The sequence below is a fragment of the Cataglyphis hispanica genome, chromosome 8, assembly GCF_021464435.1.
Source record: "Cataglyphis hispanica isolate Lineage 1 chromosome 8, ULB_Chis1_1.0, whole genome shotgun sequence".
In the NCBI taxonomy this organism is placed as follows: Eukaryota; Metazoa; Arthropoda; class Insecta; order Hymenoptera; family Formicidae; genus Cataglyphis; species Cataglyphis hispanica.
Genome location: NC_065961.1, coordinates 5,167,528 through 5,188,525, shown reverse-complemented (window position 1 = coordinate 5,188,525; position 20,998 = coordinate 5,167,528). Strand labels below are relative to the sequence as shown.

The following is a 20,998-nucleotide window of genomic DNA, read 5'->3' as shown; positions in this document are numbered from 1 at the left end:
TATCTGTAATTCAGATCTACAAGACTATTGAATCTTTAATCGTTTGTAATTAAAAATCTATTAATGTATCACTAGTGAAATTACGAGAAGACGTCCTATTAATGATTGAGTTATTCCAAGTAATATGATATAAAATCGGACGATCAATTGAAAAAGATTCAACAGGCCACGGATCTTTAGGTATGGACGCGCGTGAATATAGATTTTCCTCTTACGACGGAGAAAGGAATTGATATTCAAGGCGGGCGGATGCACTCGCATCTCCACACGGGAAAGAAGTCTTATGCGAGAATATATATTGTGTATATATATATATATATATATATATATATATATCCATGCAGCATCATATATGTTGAGAATATTCTAATTTAATATCGAACCCGTCTACTTTCGAAGCTTCAAGTGCCAATCGAGATTTCCTTACGACTTGCAAAACGTTTCACATTCTATTAACTTTTCGTCGAATTTCTCTTTACGCATACATATTTTCCTTTTTTATATATCCTCGTCTTTTTATTATTAACATATTTTACAATGCAGATAATACGGATGTGCCATTCAATTTATGCAAAACCGTTTTCAACGATTTGTTCACTTTTTTTTTTTTATTGATTATGCTTTGTGATATTCATCACAAGAGCCGTGTAACGAACACGATTTTGTCATTAAGCGAAACGAGGCGACGCTCAAATTCTCATTCACAGCATATAATATCCGATAAATAATAATAATTTGCAGCAGTTGGATGCTCGACAGTTCTAAAGCCGATATATTAATCGGACTAGTGAAAATTGACGAAGCGGGACAAATTGATCTCTATCAGTAATTGCTTTCACATCGTTATATAATTAATATATAAGTTTGTAACTCGCGCGATAAATGAGTTTATGTATACATATATACGCTGCGAATAAATCAATGAGTGTCCCGTTGTTTTTAAGGGAAAGAGTTATTTTTAATGCAAAGCAGCCATTTTTATAACAAAATAATAAATGAATATTAGCGTAATTTTCATCGTGTATTGTATTGATCAATTATACACGCAAATATTTAAAGATGGATAAATAAATTTTTAATAAATAATAAATTGATGAGACTTTATTGCAGTTTGAGGTTTGTTGGAAGAATTTTCTGTTTTTTAAGGATATATCTGCAGATCGATTTGGCTTTATAAAATCGCGTGAAGATACATCGTTATACCCTGTTGTTGATTTGATATTTCAGTTTAATACCTGAATGCATCGGTTTCCCCAGATCAACAAGGGATATCACAAGTGGACCGGAATATCAACAATCGTTTTCATCGATGAATAGAAATATCTATCATATCCATATATAACGGTATGGATTTATTCAATAGACAAGAGATATTTAATAGAACGATCAAAGCCATTCCGCTGCAAAGCTCGCTTGTGCTCTTTGATTGCTACCCCGAAATATATATATCGATACAGGATTTCATCGTGTAAAATATAAAAATCTGAACATTCGATCAGAATTGCTATTATCTTACTATTATTTTATCGATAAAATTGTAACTTTTTAAAAAGTAATTAATTATAAATTTATCAACTAGAGAAATTTCCTAAATAAATATAGACAAATAAAACTAGACACATTTCAAATAATATAATAAATAATCCAAAATAAATTTTAAATTTAAGAAAAAAGTATCAGATAAATAAATACCAGAATAAATTGGAAGTAACAAAATATTGCGATAAATTTGAAATAATATCGTCTATTGCATTTCTTTTTTTAACGATTATTTTGTGATAGATATAATTAGCGATTGGGACGGATCGATATGTTCGTCGTGGAATAAGAATCCTTCGAAGAATTCTATTGTGACAATACCACGCTACATAGACAACGAATTCCGTTCGTCACGCTTGTCACGGCATCGGGCTACTTACTCGACTTGTATAATTATTCGATACCCGAACCGCCGTTGTCGACGACGACGAACTTAGCGATTCCACGGGGAACGCGCGTGTTGCAATGCCCGGGATAAAATTTCTTGACGGTTCGAAGAGACGAGGGCCGTTACTGAATATCAATGTAGAGGAGTCTGTCTCACCGTTTGGGAGACGGACCAATCGATTCCCGAGCAGGTTGTTTCGAGGACGACGTATCCTCACTAAAGTGTAATGGGATCTGGCGTTTCATCCTTTACGGTATTTATCCCCTTCGGGTTCTTAAGTATAAAGTTATTCTAATACATTTATGTCTCACGAAAAGTCATATAGCATAAAAACAATTGGAATCGTAAATTTTCGAAGCATTCTATTTTAGAAAAGACAGTTTACCTTGCAAAAGTAGAGGTAAAATAATTCTACTATATTTTTAAATAATTATGTAATAATATAACTTCTTTTTGATATAATATTTGTAATCTTTTATTTTTATTACATATTTAAATATAATTAAAAGATATTAAAGAGGAAAATATGAAAAAGAAAATATAATATGGAAAAAAGCTTGATAATTAATGAGAGAGGAAAACGAGAAAGTACGAATCAGATACAAATACACGTACATATGTGATGAAAAAAATTCATAAAATCTTAAAATAAATTACTATTTTTTAGCAGGAAAACATTTTACTCTGTAATTGAGATTTTTCGCAATTTGAATGCGATATATATTTGATAGGAACATAGTTATTAATTCTTTTTTAAATAAAGTTAAAAAAATAAGAATAAACGTAAAAATTATATAAAAAATATGTAATAATTCAATAAAAATTTAGGTAATATAAAAGAAAAAATTATAAACTAAATAACATTAACGACAATTTGAACCAAGAAATAGATTAAACATATAGTAAATATTGTAACTTGAGATAAGTTACTTTTTTGCGTTATTTTCTTTTCTTTTTTGCGTTATTATAGATGTGCGTTTCGCAATTACAGTATAGAATTTTAAGGAGAAAAGATAATATTCCATGGATAATTGTTAACGTGTAATTAATTATTAATCAATAATTGCGCTATAATCCGTTCGTCAATTCGATATATCAGATTGATTAAACTATGTCTACGATCAGCTGTGCGTGATATCGTCGAATTTCGCGGCTGCTTAGAAGAACACTAGTATAATTCTCCGGAGCTTATCGAAATGGAATTATCGAAGAAAAAATGATACTCATAGATATAACGCGTTCTAGCAAACAGTGTACATCAGTTTCGTATACAGATCGCGTGAAAATATTTATTCTACTAACAACGCGACCGTAGGTTAAAAACAAGAGCCGGCCCATGCAAACACGGTTGGTATTACATCACTATTTTTTTCTCTAATGAAAACGTTGAATCAGTGCGACCAGAGCATGGGAGTAGATATGATATAGATAGAGATATTTGTGTATACACACATGATAGTGGTATGGTGTATATTGTGATAAAAATGCGAATGGAATTATCAATCGCCGTGTTGTTTATCATTTGTGGACTTTGCGTTCTGCTGCTTAAAAATGTAACTCTACATTTCCGGATCAGCATTCGGTGTATCCCGGAGAGTATCCAATCCTAAGCTTCTATTTCTGACAAAGCTCGACGGAAAAAATTAATGGTTCCGATACGGAAATGGAATGGTGCCGATGGAAAATGATTAATAATTTTATAACGGATTTCACGATCGAATGGAAAAAATCGAATGGAATTTAATTATTAAAGATGACCTAGTCATTAGATAAAGAAATTGATATATCTACATGAAAATAGAATAATAGATTAATATTTCCGTTATTAAAATTCTCTTCTTATTACATTTAATTTATAGGAAAATGCTTGCTGCGTAGGAATACATTTTTTTCTAATCTTCATTTATGTTTACTTTTCTGTTCTCGGAAATAAATGTTATCAAACTAAAATATTCATGATGATTGGGGCTTCAATTGCTGTTCGATGCTTGTATAGGCAATCATAAATGGCCAAGTTTTTTTTGCTATCGAAATTAATGCTCTCGATGTTTGCCTTCTTCAAACGTATGGTTCGTTATACAATATCGATCAAGTTCTGCATCACACTGGATGCTTTACTTAACGTTTTTCGTAATCGTGATGGTATGCGCCGCTATAACTCTTTGCTTTCCGCCGAAAACGAGAGGCAAGATTTTTGTGCAGATACAAAAGGAGGTGAAGGATTGAAACGACCCAAGAATCGGCCTGTCGATTCGTTCATGCCTCAAGAGGAAGATTCTCTATTGGATATCGAGTGAGCATATTGCCCTCGTAAATTGTGCTTTTTGAAGAAAGATTAATTGGTATAATATTATAAGAGATCTCTCTCTCTCTTTCTCTCTCTCTCTCTCTCTCTCTCTCGTCGCGAAAATTTTTATCGTTCTCGACAGAAAGGAGGAAATTGAAAATTATATCTCGCGGGCGAAAAATCGAAAGAGATAATCTTTCAAGGTGTATGAGTGAAATTTTCGGCAACCACGTTACAATTGAATGTCATCGTTGATGTAGATCGCGATTGTGAATCTCGAGACACGCCGGAAATAGATCGCGTAAACAATTCGTGGATATTACTCCGATTCCTGTCATCTGTATATTTTAAACGAGGAAATACATTCACAAATCATTTAACGATCTCGGATAAAAGCCCGCGAAAGAAACGGTGACAATCAATACATTGTTCAATGTATTGTTCAATACACCTGATGTTACCTGATAACGTATCTTTTCTATTTTATTGTATTTTTGATAAGTTGCATAATCGGATTGTATGCGTATTGCGTGCCAAAATCGGCTTATAGAAGCAATGTGTTAGCTATGGTAATAAAATTCAAAGTCAAAATTTAAAAGCAAAATAAAAATTGAAAGAATTTCGATTAGCGATAAGAACGAATTTAACTCGAAAATTTGCAGATTTATTTATACGTATCATTAAATTCCGCGATTATTCTGGGCCTAGCTTAAAAAATATAATAAATCATATATATATATATATTTTTTTTATCTTTAATTCTCTATTAAATAACTTTGATCTAGTTAGTATTTATTGCGATTATTAAGGGTGGATTTTTATAAACAGTACAGCGTTTTCAGCATTTAGTTTAGATTGAATTGTTCTTCGCGAACGTTGTTGAAGATAAAAAGGTTCGCTGTTAGTTAGACGAAAATCAATCATTGCGGTTCTTTTCGTTATCGACGTAACGCAAAAAAAGCCCATTAGGTGTTTAATGCCTCTACCTAGAGCGTTCAGGGATAGCTAGAAGAACAGAACTCAGGAATAGGGTACAAAGAGAGAGAGAGAGAGAGAGAGAGAGAGAGAGAGAGTGTGTGTGTGTGTGTGTGTAAGAGAGTGGACGGAAATTGCACGGGAGAGCAGAACCTTTACGTACCGTGCGGAACCGTCGAAGGAAAGTTTCTCGTTCTCTTAATATCTGAGAATCACTATTCAGTCTTACAGAAATTGCTATTGGCAGAACCATTAGAGGCTGGAATTAGTTTCGCGATCCCGGATATCTGGCGGCCGCGGCCGCCCTATACGGTTCACTTATCTTACTTTCATACCTCGCATTAATACTTTTCGCCAACTCCATTTGCTTCCTTATTTCGGAAAGCCTGTTTGAAAACGTCCTCAAATTAGTATCGATATGCACGATTTTTAATATTTTCTTTAATAAGCAACGAATAAAATTGTGTGATAAATATGATATTATGAACATCACTCGATTAAATCTTTTAGTATTCTGCATCAGAATAATTATAATTAGCATCATAATTATGTTTAAGTTGATTTCGTGCGAGTATAATGAAAGTTATAATTAAGGATAGGAAAGATTTTTCCTTTAAATTGTATAAAATAATACAAGGCGTCTATTCAAAAAATTTCTCTGAAAACTTCCTGATTTTTTAGATATTTTTGTTCAAAATTCCAGATAAAGAGAATATTTTTAATATTTTTTGATACAATTTCCTAAAATAAGTTTTTTTATTATAGACATTTTCAAGTTTCAAGTGCTAGATTTACAAATGTATTTAAAATAAAACTGAATAATTTTCGTTGAGGTTTTTAACTTGTATAACATTTTTATTTTTTATCACTGAAAATTAAAATAAAGAATAGGCGTTTCATATATTTTATTAAAATACTGAATATATAAACAGAGACAGATATATTTATAATATATTTTAAACACATAATTTGTGAATTATCTACTGCTTACAGTATCAAAGAGAGGCTTTTTTAAAAAAATTCTTTGAGTCTCAACAAAATTCCATGAGATTTCTCTGATTTTTTCAAATATAAAAAGATTCTCTGAGAATTCCATGTTTTTCCAGGGAGTAAAAACTGATAATAAGATAGTTATTTAAATAAAAATCAAATTAAAAACGTGATCTTAAAATCTTTTGATTTTTAGAGCTTAATAAATTTTTAAAAAATTTTTATGAAAATATAATCTATCTGTACTCCACAATAATAAACTTTTTTCATTCCTATTTTTTACATTGAATCGCTCGAAGAGGATTACATTCGAAACATTAAAGTTTAAAATTCTAGAATCAAAACACTACCAATATTACATTGGAAATAAGATGCTGATTCTGCATAGAGATCGTTTAAACGGACATAAAATGATTACCTATATCCACCTATATTATCCTTCCGGGAGTCTCTCTCAGAACTGATTATTTAAGGATATTTAGGGATTCTCCTTAGTGATTCTGCCGCAAATCTGTAACGCGACGGCCATCGCAAACCCATATTCTGAATGGACAAACATAGATATCTCCTACGTACGCTGAGGCCTAAGCACGTTGTCACCATCCGACTAACACGTGCATCGTGCCCCTGCGCCGAGACGCGAACAGAGCCTCCTACTGTATATACAATTGCATCATCAGGGTAAACACACCGACGACCACCAGCATCAGCTGGCGCACGCATACACCGTGCAGCCAAACACCGTTCCACAAACAACGTCGCGGCGTCATGAAAGCGTCGATGCTTCATATAATACGGTGCATCCTCCGTTTTGCATCCCCGATATATCCTTCGTGGAAGGTGATCTCCTATCCTCGGATTTGCGACTGCGACCGTCGCGAGTTTCATGTTGTAAATGTAAAGTACTGTTAAGGAATACTCGGAATACTCGTTTGAACTCTCGAAAAATAAATACATTTTCCAAAAAGATTTTTTTACAGCGCAACGACTTGATAAAAACTTCTTATTTTTTTTTACGATATTAATACAATATTATTAAGTACTTGAATAAAAATTTTCAGCTTAAATTTTTATTTTAGATTATGCGAATATTTGCAGATTTATATTTTCATGCACGTGTGACTTCAAATTTGCATGCGAGTTTCTAATAAGACTTTTATTAATGATACTTTTTTTAATCCGATTCTCCATTTTTTGTTTAAAATTTTGAAAAAAAAAGACGAATAAAATAGCTATTAATATGTTTAATAACAAAAAATTTGTATTTTTTATTTCAGATATTATAAATGAACATTTTCATACACATCGTGAAATTGGAGTAGCTTAGCAAATATTCGCATAACTAAAAAAAATTTTTTTTAAGCTGAAAATTTTTACTTGAGTTAATAATATTGTACTAATATTATAAAAAAATTAAAAATTTGTATCAAGTTGTGCTGCAACAAAATCTAGAAAATATATTCATTTTTTGACGTTTCAAAGTGCGGTATGCGTTTTTTAAAACGATGAAAAGTAGAGCGGATTTTTGGATGATACGGATCGAAGCTGAAGACAACCGGAAGGACGGCACATTGCGGAGTGTATTCTCGTGATGAAAGTAAATCGAAAGATCTCATTAGTCGTAGTTTGTTTCGAGTGTTCTGTATAAGAAACGCTTAAATGCTTTACTTGGCCGGCGATGCGAAACCGTAAATGATTTTACTTCATCGTTTAAGGCGAGATGCACTTTTAGAATCAACTGTCATTCGCGTGTAACTGCAGAAAATTAATTTATACAGAAAGATTCTACAAATTTGTGACGCGAAAAGGGAGACAAGGTTATAATCAACGAAATGCTCGAGATAAATGTGCAAGATAAACTTTGGACATATTTTCTTCGCACAATCTCATAAAGTTCTTTATGGATCTTTCGCTTCTTTGATACAACGATAATCGCCGCACTTTATACTGCGCCGTTATACACATCCGAAAAGCTGAGGGAAAAAAATTCATAACAATTTGGAATCTATTTTAATCTTTGTGTACAATACCGATTAAAATACACATAAAAAGATAATACAAATTATTAACTGGGATTTAAGTTTCTATTGTGCTTAACCAATGGAAGTAATGTAACGAAATGGAAGTAATGCAACGAAAAGCGCGATATAAACAATCCTCACACGTGGATGGAGATTTTGTCCGAAAGCTTTGATCATACGTGGTAATCAGAATGTGTTATGTAAGCGAGGTTTTGTGTCTCCCGCAAATTATATACATTAAAATAATTATGCGAGTATGGTGACAACGGGAAATGTCGCGTGTGCTTGAGCGCTGCCGCAATCCTCTTGCAATCTGATTACCGATTTTCTCCCATTATTACGCAATCGACATGTACGCAAGGGCGGGGGGGGGAGGAGAGGGGGAGAGCGTCATTGAGTTTCACTTTTGTCAGCGGTGCTAATTGGAACTGCTTTGCGTATTGCGTTCTCGTGTCCTTTATGCGCATTAAATTCCTCGTTACGAGAGATCGGAGAGAGAGAGAGAGAGAGAGAGAGAGAGAGAGAGAGAGACCTCTCGGCTCGCGCGCCTCTACATCGGAGCTTGTTAAAACGTTACTGCGGTTGTAAGTAAAGCGCGAAAGCAATTAGTTCCCATTTGCAATTTGCAACGTTGTTTGATTTAGCTCGCAGCGCTGCGATGCGGTGCGATGCGGTGTGCGAGCCTTAAGCGCGCGTGCTTAAGTACACAGGTGACACCTGAATTAAATACTGGATCGGAACGAACACGTTGCAAACGCGCGCGCACGTTATTCGAGCACGTTTGGCGAATTAAGAACTGGCCGCGAATGAAACAATTAGATGACGATGAGTTTGCCACGCGAGTACTTTAGTCTTATTAAGTAAGGTAAAATATAATAATTTTTAAATTTCTCTTTTCCCATCATTTTTATCCTCCCGTTCATGGTATCTTCAGAAAGAATAAAATTATGGTAATTATGTCACAAATGCATATGATTGTGCATTATTTAAAATATGATAGCGGGATAATAGTTTCAAGAAATATTCCGTGTATATAATTAAAAAAATCTGAAAAGCTTCATTCAAAATTCCGTAGATATTTCGAAATATTTCGACCTTTTGCTTTTATTCAACCGTATAACTGAATGAGACCTCGTGCGATCATTAGTGATAACGTATGGGGAAGGTGAAAACGTCAATGAGCAATAAGTGAATACGGGCTCGTCGCTCGCGTTACCTTAATTCGATCATTTTTCATTATTCTCCGTCTATTAATCACGTCGCTTTGATTGATTATAAGGGCAGCGACAGTTTGGCATGGAGCGCTTTCTCATAAGCCGGTGATCAAACGCTAATTATGAGGCTTAGATCTTTATTCCTCCCGTCCCATTTCCTCCACATCGGTCGCGATTAGCAACTCCTTCTCGGACACTTTGAAAAAGCGACTTTTAAACCGTAAAACATCGGTTTATCAGCCGGACGATTTTTTTTTCCACCCGAGATGATATTCATTACTGTGATTAAAGGTACAGCGGGATAAATCATCTCGCGATTCGCAGTAAATACGAATTTGCATGGCGGCCGAGACGGTGATATATATTATTTGAATGCGGACGGCGTGTGATATCCCTCTGATTGAAACGTAACGTATAATTGAATGGACCAATTAGTTAAGTGCAATCGCGAGAGTAATTCGCACCTGAATAATAATCTAAGTGATAAACTCGCCGGTATCGCCGACATCGGGATTCGTATTAAACGAATTGGGGGCGCTAGATTATTTACAATTTTTAACTAGCTATAAAAAAACGCGTAGATCATTAATATAATAATATTCAGAAATTAAAGCAGCGACATTCGCGTAAAAAATTACACGAGACTCTTGCTTTAATTCAGATTATTTTAAAACGGCTATCTTTTTTATGCGCGATTTATTTTCTCTGGCTTAAAGTCGATCTATCCTCGGTCAACGTCTCTATTTTACTTTCAAAAAAAAATACATCCCTCAAAATTTCGCGCAATAGCTCTAAATGAAAACACACAGCTGTGTCTAACGTTTTTCTCGCATAATGGCAGAGAGATAGACGGCATATATTCTAAAAAAAAAAAAAAAGGAAAACTAAAAGAGGGGGAGGAGAATATGGCCTGGCAGATGTGTACCTACCCGTTACATCCGCGATAATGATGAGTTTGCTGAACGAGGGGGGGCACTAATGGAACGTCGGACGGACACTCTCCCGCGCTCGCCAGAATGAAATATTTCACGTCCTCGTTCTTTTTTACAAGCCACTCGCGCCACGCTGCATAGCCAACGATAAAGATATACACGGACATTTACGGAACGAGGGCATAAAAGGTAGGGCGGTTTAGCGTAGTATATTTAATATACCTCTCTGCTATAAGCTATTGTAGAATGCATGCGCATGGAAACCTCGTACAGCGGATCTAATCGCCATAGTAATTTTAATGATTTCCTCGATTTGCATCTAGTGATACTTCCTGCACCGAATGCAATCGTTTATAGCATAAAATGACAATCGAAAATGTAATTAAATCATTAATTTTCGATTAATTTTTCCCTTTGAATCGCGCGAGTAATTTTGTCAGATTTTTTTTCACCTCAATACATGTCGCTGACAAATCGAGATATATTACAAATTTATTTTATTTTTTTTGAAATTTTATTCATCATTCAATCGGCATTTTAGTAAAATTAATTTCCTTTAATTCGAACATTATAGTGATATTAATAGAATATACTCGATCGTGTTCTCACTCCTTATCACGATCAATCATCGCGCAATCTCGCGTTTCGCAAAATTCAATCGATTGATTGCTGTATAAAATTAGACTCATCTCTGCGTCACGATATTCACGGATTATCATCGATCTCGCGTGTGTGAAATGTCATCTAATTGATGGACATGAAAAAACCTTGTGACTAGCAAGCGTAGATGTCGATCACGAATCACATACTTAGAGTCGCGAAACAGCAGGCTGGTTTTTTATATCTATAACATTTATATTAACTAATTAATATTAAAAACCACAATATCGAGTTTTTATTGCAAATGCAATCAAATAGATATCGAAACACATCAATAATCACTATATCGTTTATCAATTTCAACGCACAATTGTCAATTTGGTGTCTATATAGAAAAAGTTTTAAATAAGTATCATCCTTCAGGATTACCATTAAAATGATATATAATCCGGGATGATTAATCGTCCGTATCAATTGTGACGTGAGAGAATAGGGGAGAAAAAAAAGAGGAGTAAAGTATACTGAATAAACAGCAATATGCAAATAAAAATTTTATACGGAAATTTAATTATCTGTTAATCGTTCACGCTGGAGTTTCAAAGGAAAAGAGAGAGAGAGAGAAACAGTTAAAAGTTTCGATTTTGGAATCGCTTTTTCGCGATTCTTCTGCTTGACTTGCGCGATTTAATTCGGCTCGCTCGCTTCGCCGAGCTCACGATCTATTTCCAAGAATAGATCACGCAGCGGCGAAAGATTTATCTTTTACTATATCCGTATACCGACTTTCTATGGGAGAGGACCCTCTCGTCACGTTGCAGGCTCGTATATGGACTATCGCGAGCGGCAAAAAGGAATTTTATTGGCAGGAGTCGCGGTATATTACGTTTCGAAGCAATTCGCGATTATTGGAACGTGTCTCATATAATGCGAAACGCTGAAGGTCCGTGATTTACGGTTTCTACCGATGGATTTTTTGATTAGCTGTTCGTATACATACATACATACATATATATATATATATATATATATATATATATATATATATATATATATACAGAACCGTATGCATTTCCATCGTATATCAACTATACACTGATGTGGAGAATAATTGTGTCCGATATGATCCATTATAATTTATGATAAAACAAGAAAAGGTTTAAGAATTAATTTTCTAAATAATTAATTACAGTTATTACACGCGTCTAATTGACGAAAATGTTATAATTGATCAATCGCTAATTAAATAATCTAATTGCATTTTAACTGTTGAATAGTTCAATACTCGAGTGTTGATCTTTGACTAATCTGTTGGATATAACAAAAACGTCACTTTGATGCAACATGATGGAGTTGCCACTGATAACTGTTTAGATTGAATCTGTAATTTTACCCTCGGGCTTGTGTCAAATTTTGTAAGTTAGTCAGATGTCAACATCAAAGAGATTAAATTACGTGAATGCAAACTATATATACGCGAGAGGGAAGTTAAATTACGTTTAATAGAAAACTGATGATAAACTTTTTCGATTGCTTTTCATCGATCGGCGATATGTGTGTGTAGGAATAAAATTGTTCTTTAGTTCGAAGTCAACTTAAACATTTTCTCTTAAATATTCTTGTTTATACTTAATCATCAAACTTTCAAAGTCTAGGAAAATTAATTTAATATATTAGTATTTAATTGCATGAAATATTTTAACTGTAATATAAGAATTTTTAATAAGCTGATTGATAGACTCAATCTTTTTTTTTTTTTCACAGAACAGATTGCCATGTGTACTCTTTTGCATAAAAGATAATTATAAGCTATTCTCTGTGTTTTATATCAAAGCAAATGAATAAACCGATTTTCATCATTAATAAATTCGTATGCGTGACTACTGGCGTCTCTTACAAGCATCGAATAAATGATTTCGCGCGATTCGAAGAGACTAGCGTTGTTGTTATTAACATTAATATCGCCGCGATATTATTGTAAACGATTCGCGTTCGCGCATTTAATTTTAAGTCGAACAAAGCAAACGCGTTAACCGCACGCGGGGCCGCGATGCGAACTCTGTGTTATCCAAAACGCCATTAGGTGCTTTACATTGGCGAGTACGCTTCCAGAGGACGGTCACGTATCGGCCCAAGCATTTGAATACTCTCTCAATTACCAACATGTCGTTCGGAGCTCGGGCAACCGTGACATCCACCATTTCCGGCCAATCCTCCCCCCACACACCCTCCCCCCCCCTTTCTCCTTTCGCCCCTTCGCTGTCCGAGCAAATTTTACGCTTCACAATTCTGCTCGTTTCGCGGGATTGTCAATCGTGAAATCCAGTCAGCAAAGTTTTTGAGGCTTTCCTATACACTCGTCTGTCAGAAACAAATAAACACACGCTGGCTGCTCATCTAGTGTTTACAAAATATATTTGTCGGTACGGAGCGAACGAACGGATAGAAACTGAAATGCGTTTTGCGATCGATAATTAGTGTATCAGTTCTGTCTTACGATATTATTGTTTGAAGATTCAATTAGAATATGAGGATGCTCCTTATAGAAAACTCGAATGATGTCATTATAAACATCTCAAGAAACTTGATATCAAGAAACCTGTACAAGAGTTTTGCAATTTCGACGAGAGACTACGGATTTATCTCTTCGAGATTTTTCACCGAGATTCGATATACTCCTTTTCCCGATGTTTTGCCTGCTAACGTAGCTACAGATGCAAGTGGAACAATATTATACCTCGCTGATCTTAAGTTTCTTCCTTGTTTTCGTTCGTACTTCCTTATATATTGACATCTGATCCTATTGAAAACAATCTCCGTCTGAGATAATTGACTCAAGGAAAAATAACTGTGTTGACGAAAAAGTTGCCGAGTTAAATATGTCAGTAAGAACGATCTCTCGATAGGAAATGATTGCTTCAGGCAAAATCTTCTTGTTGACCAAACAGCAACAATCGCGAATAAAAGAGAATAAAAACAGAGATATTTTTTTTTATAAAAACTCTCTTCATTAGACATACATATATATATATATATATATATATATATATATATATATATATATATATAATACAATTAATTTAAATATTCGCATATATGTGTTATTCTTTTGCTGTAGAAATACATGAATCGTAATACTTTTCGAGAAAAAAAATAAAAGAGAGAGAAAGAAGAATGTGAACACGGCGTTTTAAGTACCGCGCACTTTAAGAGGATTGAAAGCACGCCGGCGGGGCTACACTGGTGGAGTGCTTCGAGGATTGTTCGAGTTTCAGTATCTCTCCGTGTCGCAGAAAAATTTCGCGATGAATCTAATTTAAACGATATATATCGCTCGTAATTAAGCCAACTTGGCGCGTAAATTGTAACTGGTTTCCCCTTCCTCCTCCCCGACTTTTTCAGCCGGTGAAACAACGCGTTAATATGTTACTCGTTACGCGAAACTCAGAAAACAATCATTTCGAAATGAGTACTGGCGGCGCGTTAGCGGCGATAATTCCTACGATGAGTTCCACACGAAGACTGGTGGCGGCTATTCCCTTTGGAGACACCATTTGGCAATTATGAAACTCTGAAATTCCCGTGGATTACGCTATTCAAACTTAAATATAACGAATTAGTTACAAAACTGAAGCGTCCGTACCCAGCATCGACGGTCATCGGTGTGCGCGCTTGTCGGACTTTTGCCAATCGGTTAACTTTGATCTGTCTCTGAGAGTCGTTACGTGGCACGTGTCGCATATGTGGCTATCGCGTGATTCGATATGTGTATGCGCGTTTGCGCAAATCGCTGGGCGGTTACCAACTTTTAATTATACTTTTGTAAACCGCTCTCGTTTCGACGACCGATTATCATCTCGTCGCGCCTTTCGAGAGTATATCGAAACCGTCCGATACTTTTTTTTTTATCGGGAAACGAGCGTCTGACCGGCGTCGGAAAATTAAAGTGAGAGAAATTGAAGTGAAGGGAGAAGAATCTTGTAGGTGCCGCTGAAGGAATGACTGCAGTTCTACAGCGTGAGGAGATAGGGTCGTTGTCGGGTACAGGCATTAGGACGTGGATTGGATTGACATTACCGTTCCAAGTTCTGTTATATCCCTCGAGAAATCAGCACAGTGCTGGCAGTACCACTGTTCGAAGACCCCTCGGACATACGTGTGCGGGCGGGACGCTATTATTACAAATACCGAGACTTACCTATATGTACACACATATACATATATATATTTCTTTGTGATGATAAATCCGTATACATATAAGTACACGGATTTGCCACATTAGACGGATACTGTGCAACATGCGTCCGCGTTCTCATCAATCTATGATGATTTATGAGGATGAGGAGTATTAATTTTTGCAAGTAACATGTGCGTTGATTGCGATTCAATTTCGAAATAACACGAGTAATGTCAAACTTGTAGAATAATTCAGAAAATAAAGAAAATTATAATATATTTGTAATAAATTTTTATCTATTTTTTTAAATTTAATTTAAATATTTTTTGATAAATAAAAGTATATATAAATAATTGTTATTTAATCGACGATATTGATCAAAATATTTTAAAATCACGCAAATCAATATCGAGATATCAGGAATACATTTGTCAAAATATAATGATAAAAATAAAGTTATTATTTTTTTATATATTATTTATTTTATTTCTTTTACTTCTTGGCTTTTAGCTGAGGTTACTAATAAATTGATATATTATTTATTTTAAAATACTTGTCATAATAGTTATAAGTTTAAATTGCCAAGATAAGAAAAAAGGAGTTTGCTAAAAATTGCAAAAGGAATTTGCGGAAAGTTTTCGAATTCTATCTCTGTAACAATTTCGAGATTATACACTATATACACTTGACATAAGCAGCTGATTCTATTTGCTGCACGTGTTTCAAAGCAGAAAATATGTTGTACGCCGATGGGATTTATTCAAAGCAAAAGAAAAGAGATGAATATATAATATTATTGAATAGAGTTACACAATATAAACATACAGAGATAAAAATTGCACAATATAAACATACAAAGATAAAAATTGTAGAATTTAAAGCAGAGGAATATTTTCAATTCTCTTTCAATGTTCAGCACAAAAAATTCAAATTTGGATGTAAGTGAATGCTATAATTTATTGTTAATTTTTTTTAAAATTCTAATTCGATTTTTTTGCTTATATTGCATTTATTGTTAGCAGGAAAAAATTAATATTAACGATGCTGACTTAATATTATGCTAGCCTTTCGAAAAACGAAATTTATAGCAAACTATAAATACAGAAATAAATATATATCAAAATTGTTAATTAATTGCTCAAAAAGATAAATTTCAAAAATATTATTTTTTTTATAGATACATTACAACACAAAATAATATAATAATATAAGCAAAGAGTAATTATAAAAAAGTAGAAAATTAATAATATCAACTTGATATCAAATTATTTTTCGAATTAATTACTACTGAAATATCCTAATTTGCAAATTTTATAAATAAGTAATAAAATAAATTTACAAATAATAATTAACAAATAATTGAAAACACTTCGACGTTCCATTACATTAAATGTTCTCTGTATTTTAGGATGTGTTAAAATATTTTTCGAATTAATTATTAAAATCATTAAAACTGTGACAATAAATAAACAATTAATTTTATTAATAATATATTAATATCATATTAATTAAAAAAAATAATTGATATGTATTGTTATTGTTATTCACAGATATTAATTAAAGTAACCATTCATTTCTGAGATGATTGCAAGTTATTTATTCAAGTCACTATAGACAATAATTCTTAAAGTGAAAGTTCTTGTAATTTTACGACGCTTTTTCTCCGCACAGAATGACGCTTTCAATGTCGCGCACAGTTCTACCCTCTTTTCTGGAAGTTTTTAAGAATGAGACCGCAATAACAGGCTTTTTAAATGCATTACAGTAAAACCTGTTTTTGTGCGGTCCTTTTTTATGCGATTTTGTTTTTGTGCGATTGGTTTTGTGCGATTTATTTTTATGCGGTATATGAATCTTAACGGCGTTAGCACCAATTTAATGTTTCCTATCAATGTACATATACATGTTGTGGACGAACTCTGATTACGTGGTCTCCTTTGACAACGGTGTATCTGGACTTCGCGATGCTCTGTTCATTTATTTTAAACAATCTCCTGACAAGGCAGAGTCAGTTACGTACACAGTATTGTCGCTCGACGCGCGAACAGCATACGCTTCGTATTCAGAGTTTTATCCACGATTCACGTGATTAAGGATTCATTTTATAGTGAGATTAAAGGTAAATAAATTAGTTACTTTTGTTTCTATTTATATGTAGTTTTTATGATTTTTATTTTAATTTTAGACATAAGCACTCCCTTACAATGAATAATTATAGCCAAAAGAAAGTAAAAGACAGACAATTCCATTAGAAACAAAAATTCTAATATTAAATAGACTAGCAGATGGTGAAGGATCTACAGCTGTTGCTAATGAATTTAAATTAGGTGAATCCACGATCAGAGCTATACACAAACGTGCGAATAAAATATATGAATCTTTTAATAGTGCAACAAATGACAGTAGTAAAAGAGCATCGTATTCGAGAAATATTGTATTAGAGAAGACGGAAAAGGCTCTCGTGTTGTGGTTTAAAGATTTGACTAAAAACGAATCCCCGTTCACAAAGAATTAATTCAAGAAAAAGCTAGACATTATTTCAACCAACTGAAGGACTTAGAACCAAGTTCGTCATCCTGTTCACGAAACGTGACATTTTCTGCGAGCAACGGCTGGTTTGCTGGATTTGTACAACGGTACGCACTTCACAATGTGAAGATACAAGGCGAGGCAGCGTCCGCCGATGAAACGGCTGCTATGAATTATCGCAAAGTATTAGCGGAAATCATTGATGATGGTGGATATTGCCCAGACCAAATATTTAATGCTGATGAGACTGGGTTATTCTGGAAAAAGATGCCCAGTCGAACATTAATTGCGAAATCGGAGAAAACTGCAAGTGGTTTTAAAGCGGCAAAGGACCGAATCACACTTCTTCTTTGCAGTAATGCCTCTGGTGCAAAGATGTTAACACCACTTATTATAAATAAAGCATTACACCCACGTGCGCTAAAAGGCGTAAATTTATCTGAATATCCAGTACACTTCATGGCCAATAAAAAGCATGGGTCACATCAGCTGTATTTACAACATGGTTCAATGATTGTTTTGTACCAGAAGTTGAAAAATACATGGAAGAGATGGGTCTTCCGTTTAAAGTATTGCTAATTGTAGATAATGCACCCGGTCATCCCTGTATAGAACATCCTAATATACAAATGGTGTTTTTACCACCAAATACGACCAGCCTTATACAACCACTGGATCAGGGCATAATCGCAAATTTTAAGAAACATTATATCAAATTAACTTTCAGCTACATTTTAAAAAGCTAGAGGACGATAACTTAAGCCTAACTGAGGTTTGGAAAAATTCTCAATTTTAGACTGCATAAACCATATTATTGCAGCAATTGGACAAATCAAACAACACACATTAAATTCGTGCTGGAAAGTGATCTGGCCTGAATGTGTAATTAATCGAAACGTTACCGAAAACGCGTCAACGTTATTATCTGAAATTAGTGCGCTCGCACATAACATCGGCGGAGAAGGCTTTGACTCTTTCAACGATAATGACCTGGACGAGATGATTGAGGACCAAGCTGTCGATGATAGCGACATTATCAATAGTTTGATAGATTATGAAAATGGACAAGAAGAACCGGAATCTATTACTGCGGATAAAATATATGCAGGGATCCAGATTTCGAAAAATTGGAAACGCATTTTCTTAAAATAGATACCAATGCCGAAAGACGCTTAAAATTCCAAAAGAGCTGAGATCATGCATGTCTCACTATCGTGACGTTTACAAGCAATTGACCAGTCAACCGTCGTCACAAAAACTGATCACCGACTTTATGGTACAAAAAACAAACCAATTTAAATCCTATCTTCAAGCGACGAAAGCGATTTTCAACCGATTCATCACAAGAAGATGCGCGTTTTAGATTACGACGAGTAGCAGCAAACTATTTAACGTATAATTTGAAAACTTCTCCATATATATGTACAATGAAAAATTAAATCTTTTACAATTTCTTTAGGTCTAATTTAATTATTTTATTTAATTGAAAGCATTCTCTCATCTATTTCATAAGTCATTGATGTATTTTCTAAGTCCGACTTTTTTATGCGGTCCCTATCCACCGCATAAAAAAATTTTAGGCGGTATATCGTACAAAGTTGTTTATTATATGTAAGAATTTATAAAATTTTCGAATATTTTTTGTACGATTTCTTTTATGCGGTCCCTATCCACCGCACAAAAACAGGTTTTACTGTATTTGCGTCCATAATAATTTAATGTTGTCAAATTGATAAATAGCCGCATTTGTTGTCGACAATAACGTGCGATTCACGTTCGTTAACTCATTGCGATCCGATTAATTTTTGCAGATGCAATCAACATACATCAAATGCCAATTTGCTCAATCTGTATATTGCGATGTACGAATTCGCGCAATATTCACTTCGCGCGATCGAACACGTTATTATTTAATAAGTGAGAAATTTATTTACGAATTTATATTTCACTGTAAGCGCGACATTACGGGCTGCGAAATAAAACATTTCACGCGAGGGGGATTCGTATTGTCGCGGAGAATTGTGTGCAAAATGTACCATTCGTGCGGTTATGTATACACGCGGATCTATTATTCGCGAGAAGTCGTTCTTCTTAAGAACACCGATTATTTCTGAATGCGCTGCGGATAATGAGAAACTCTTCACACGGAAGGCGAGCGCGACGTCAAGCTTAATGCATAATGCGCGCCGTTCGTTTGCGCAACTTAAATACTTGATGAGCGTAATGAGAGAAAAGGGCGTTTTTTTTTTTTTTACCAATTTTCATTTTGCGAAGATAATTGCTGTCGGCGATTTAAGCGTACACAAACACACGAGACCGATAATTACTCCGTAAATTTAATATGTATTGTGTGTATTTGTTTTATATGCATCTTGTGAAACATCGTGACGCAAAATTGAGTACGAATTTGTCATTTTATTTTATTTTATTTTTTTTTTCATAATATTGATCCTCACGTGTAAAATAATAACGATTATTGCTTGAATTTTATGGTGATAAAATCTTTGATCATTTTTACTATATTTCGTTCATTATTATCAAAGGATTATTCGCGCAAAATATATTGCCTGGGATATAGGTATGAATACGTTCCATATTCGGCGATTATTAATGTTTGATATAAAGAGGATGCATGAAATATTTTATTTTAATACTATATATGTTTTAATAACATCGTGTCCATTTCTCTCGCACAAAACCACTTGTAACTATCAAGATTCACGGAATGTATATCCATAAAAAGAAAGAACAAAAAAGAAATAAAATATGCCAATATGACCTCTTTGATTCTGATATCGTTTATCGTTATGACACTTTCAATCGAAACTGAATTATGCCATTAGATCGACACTATATATTTTAAGAGAGCGACCTAAAATCCTTTCTGAAAGTATAATAAGGATAGTTAACGACCGCGTTGTCATTACCATGAGAAATTCCGCTCGGAACTATATCGGAACTATTTCGACGGCTAGCTTAACAATCTCGAGATATCAATTATCGTCCTCCCTGACTTCGCGATATCGGCACTGCGGATGGGAAGATTTGTCCTTACTTACTCGCGTGCGAATGAGCATTTCCATTAGGGGATAGAACCTCTGCATCAGGGGATATCCCTCACGATGGGATGGAACATTAAAGCGGCGTCAAAGGGTTAATCAAAATCGCACTCCCTTCATCAAAGACTCCCAAATCGATCCCCTTCGCTATTTTCTTTTTTTTTTTTTTTTACCTGTTTCAATTCTTTTCTTTACTCGTGTCATCGTCTTTCGGTTGCACCTGATCGTCTGAGATCGGCAGTTTATCCTGTCTATCGATTTTTTTTTTCACACACCACACGCGTGAACAT

The 20,998-nt window shown here is 34.2% G+C and overlaps 1 protein-coding gene across 1 annotated transcript; it reads left to right on the top strand.

Annotated features, from left to right (window-relative positions):
- The first annotated feature begins 14,941 nt into the window (after positions 1–14,941).
- On the top strand, positions 14,942–18,801 carry LOC126851638 (tigger transposable element-derived protein 1-like). The gene is made up of 4 exons (XM_050595789.1): positions 14,942–15,068; positions 17,630–18,016; positions 18,124–18,330; positions 18,470–18,801. Exons 1-4 carry the CDS (start codon positions 14,942–14,944, stop codon positions 18,799–18,801), a joined length of 1,053 nt encoding a protein of 350 aa, XP_050451746.1.
- Positions 18,802–20,998: the final 2,197 nt, after the last annotated feature.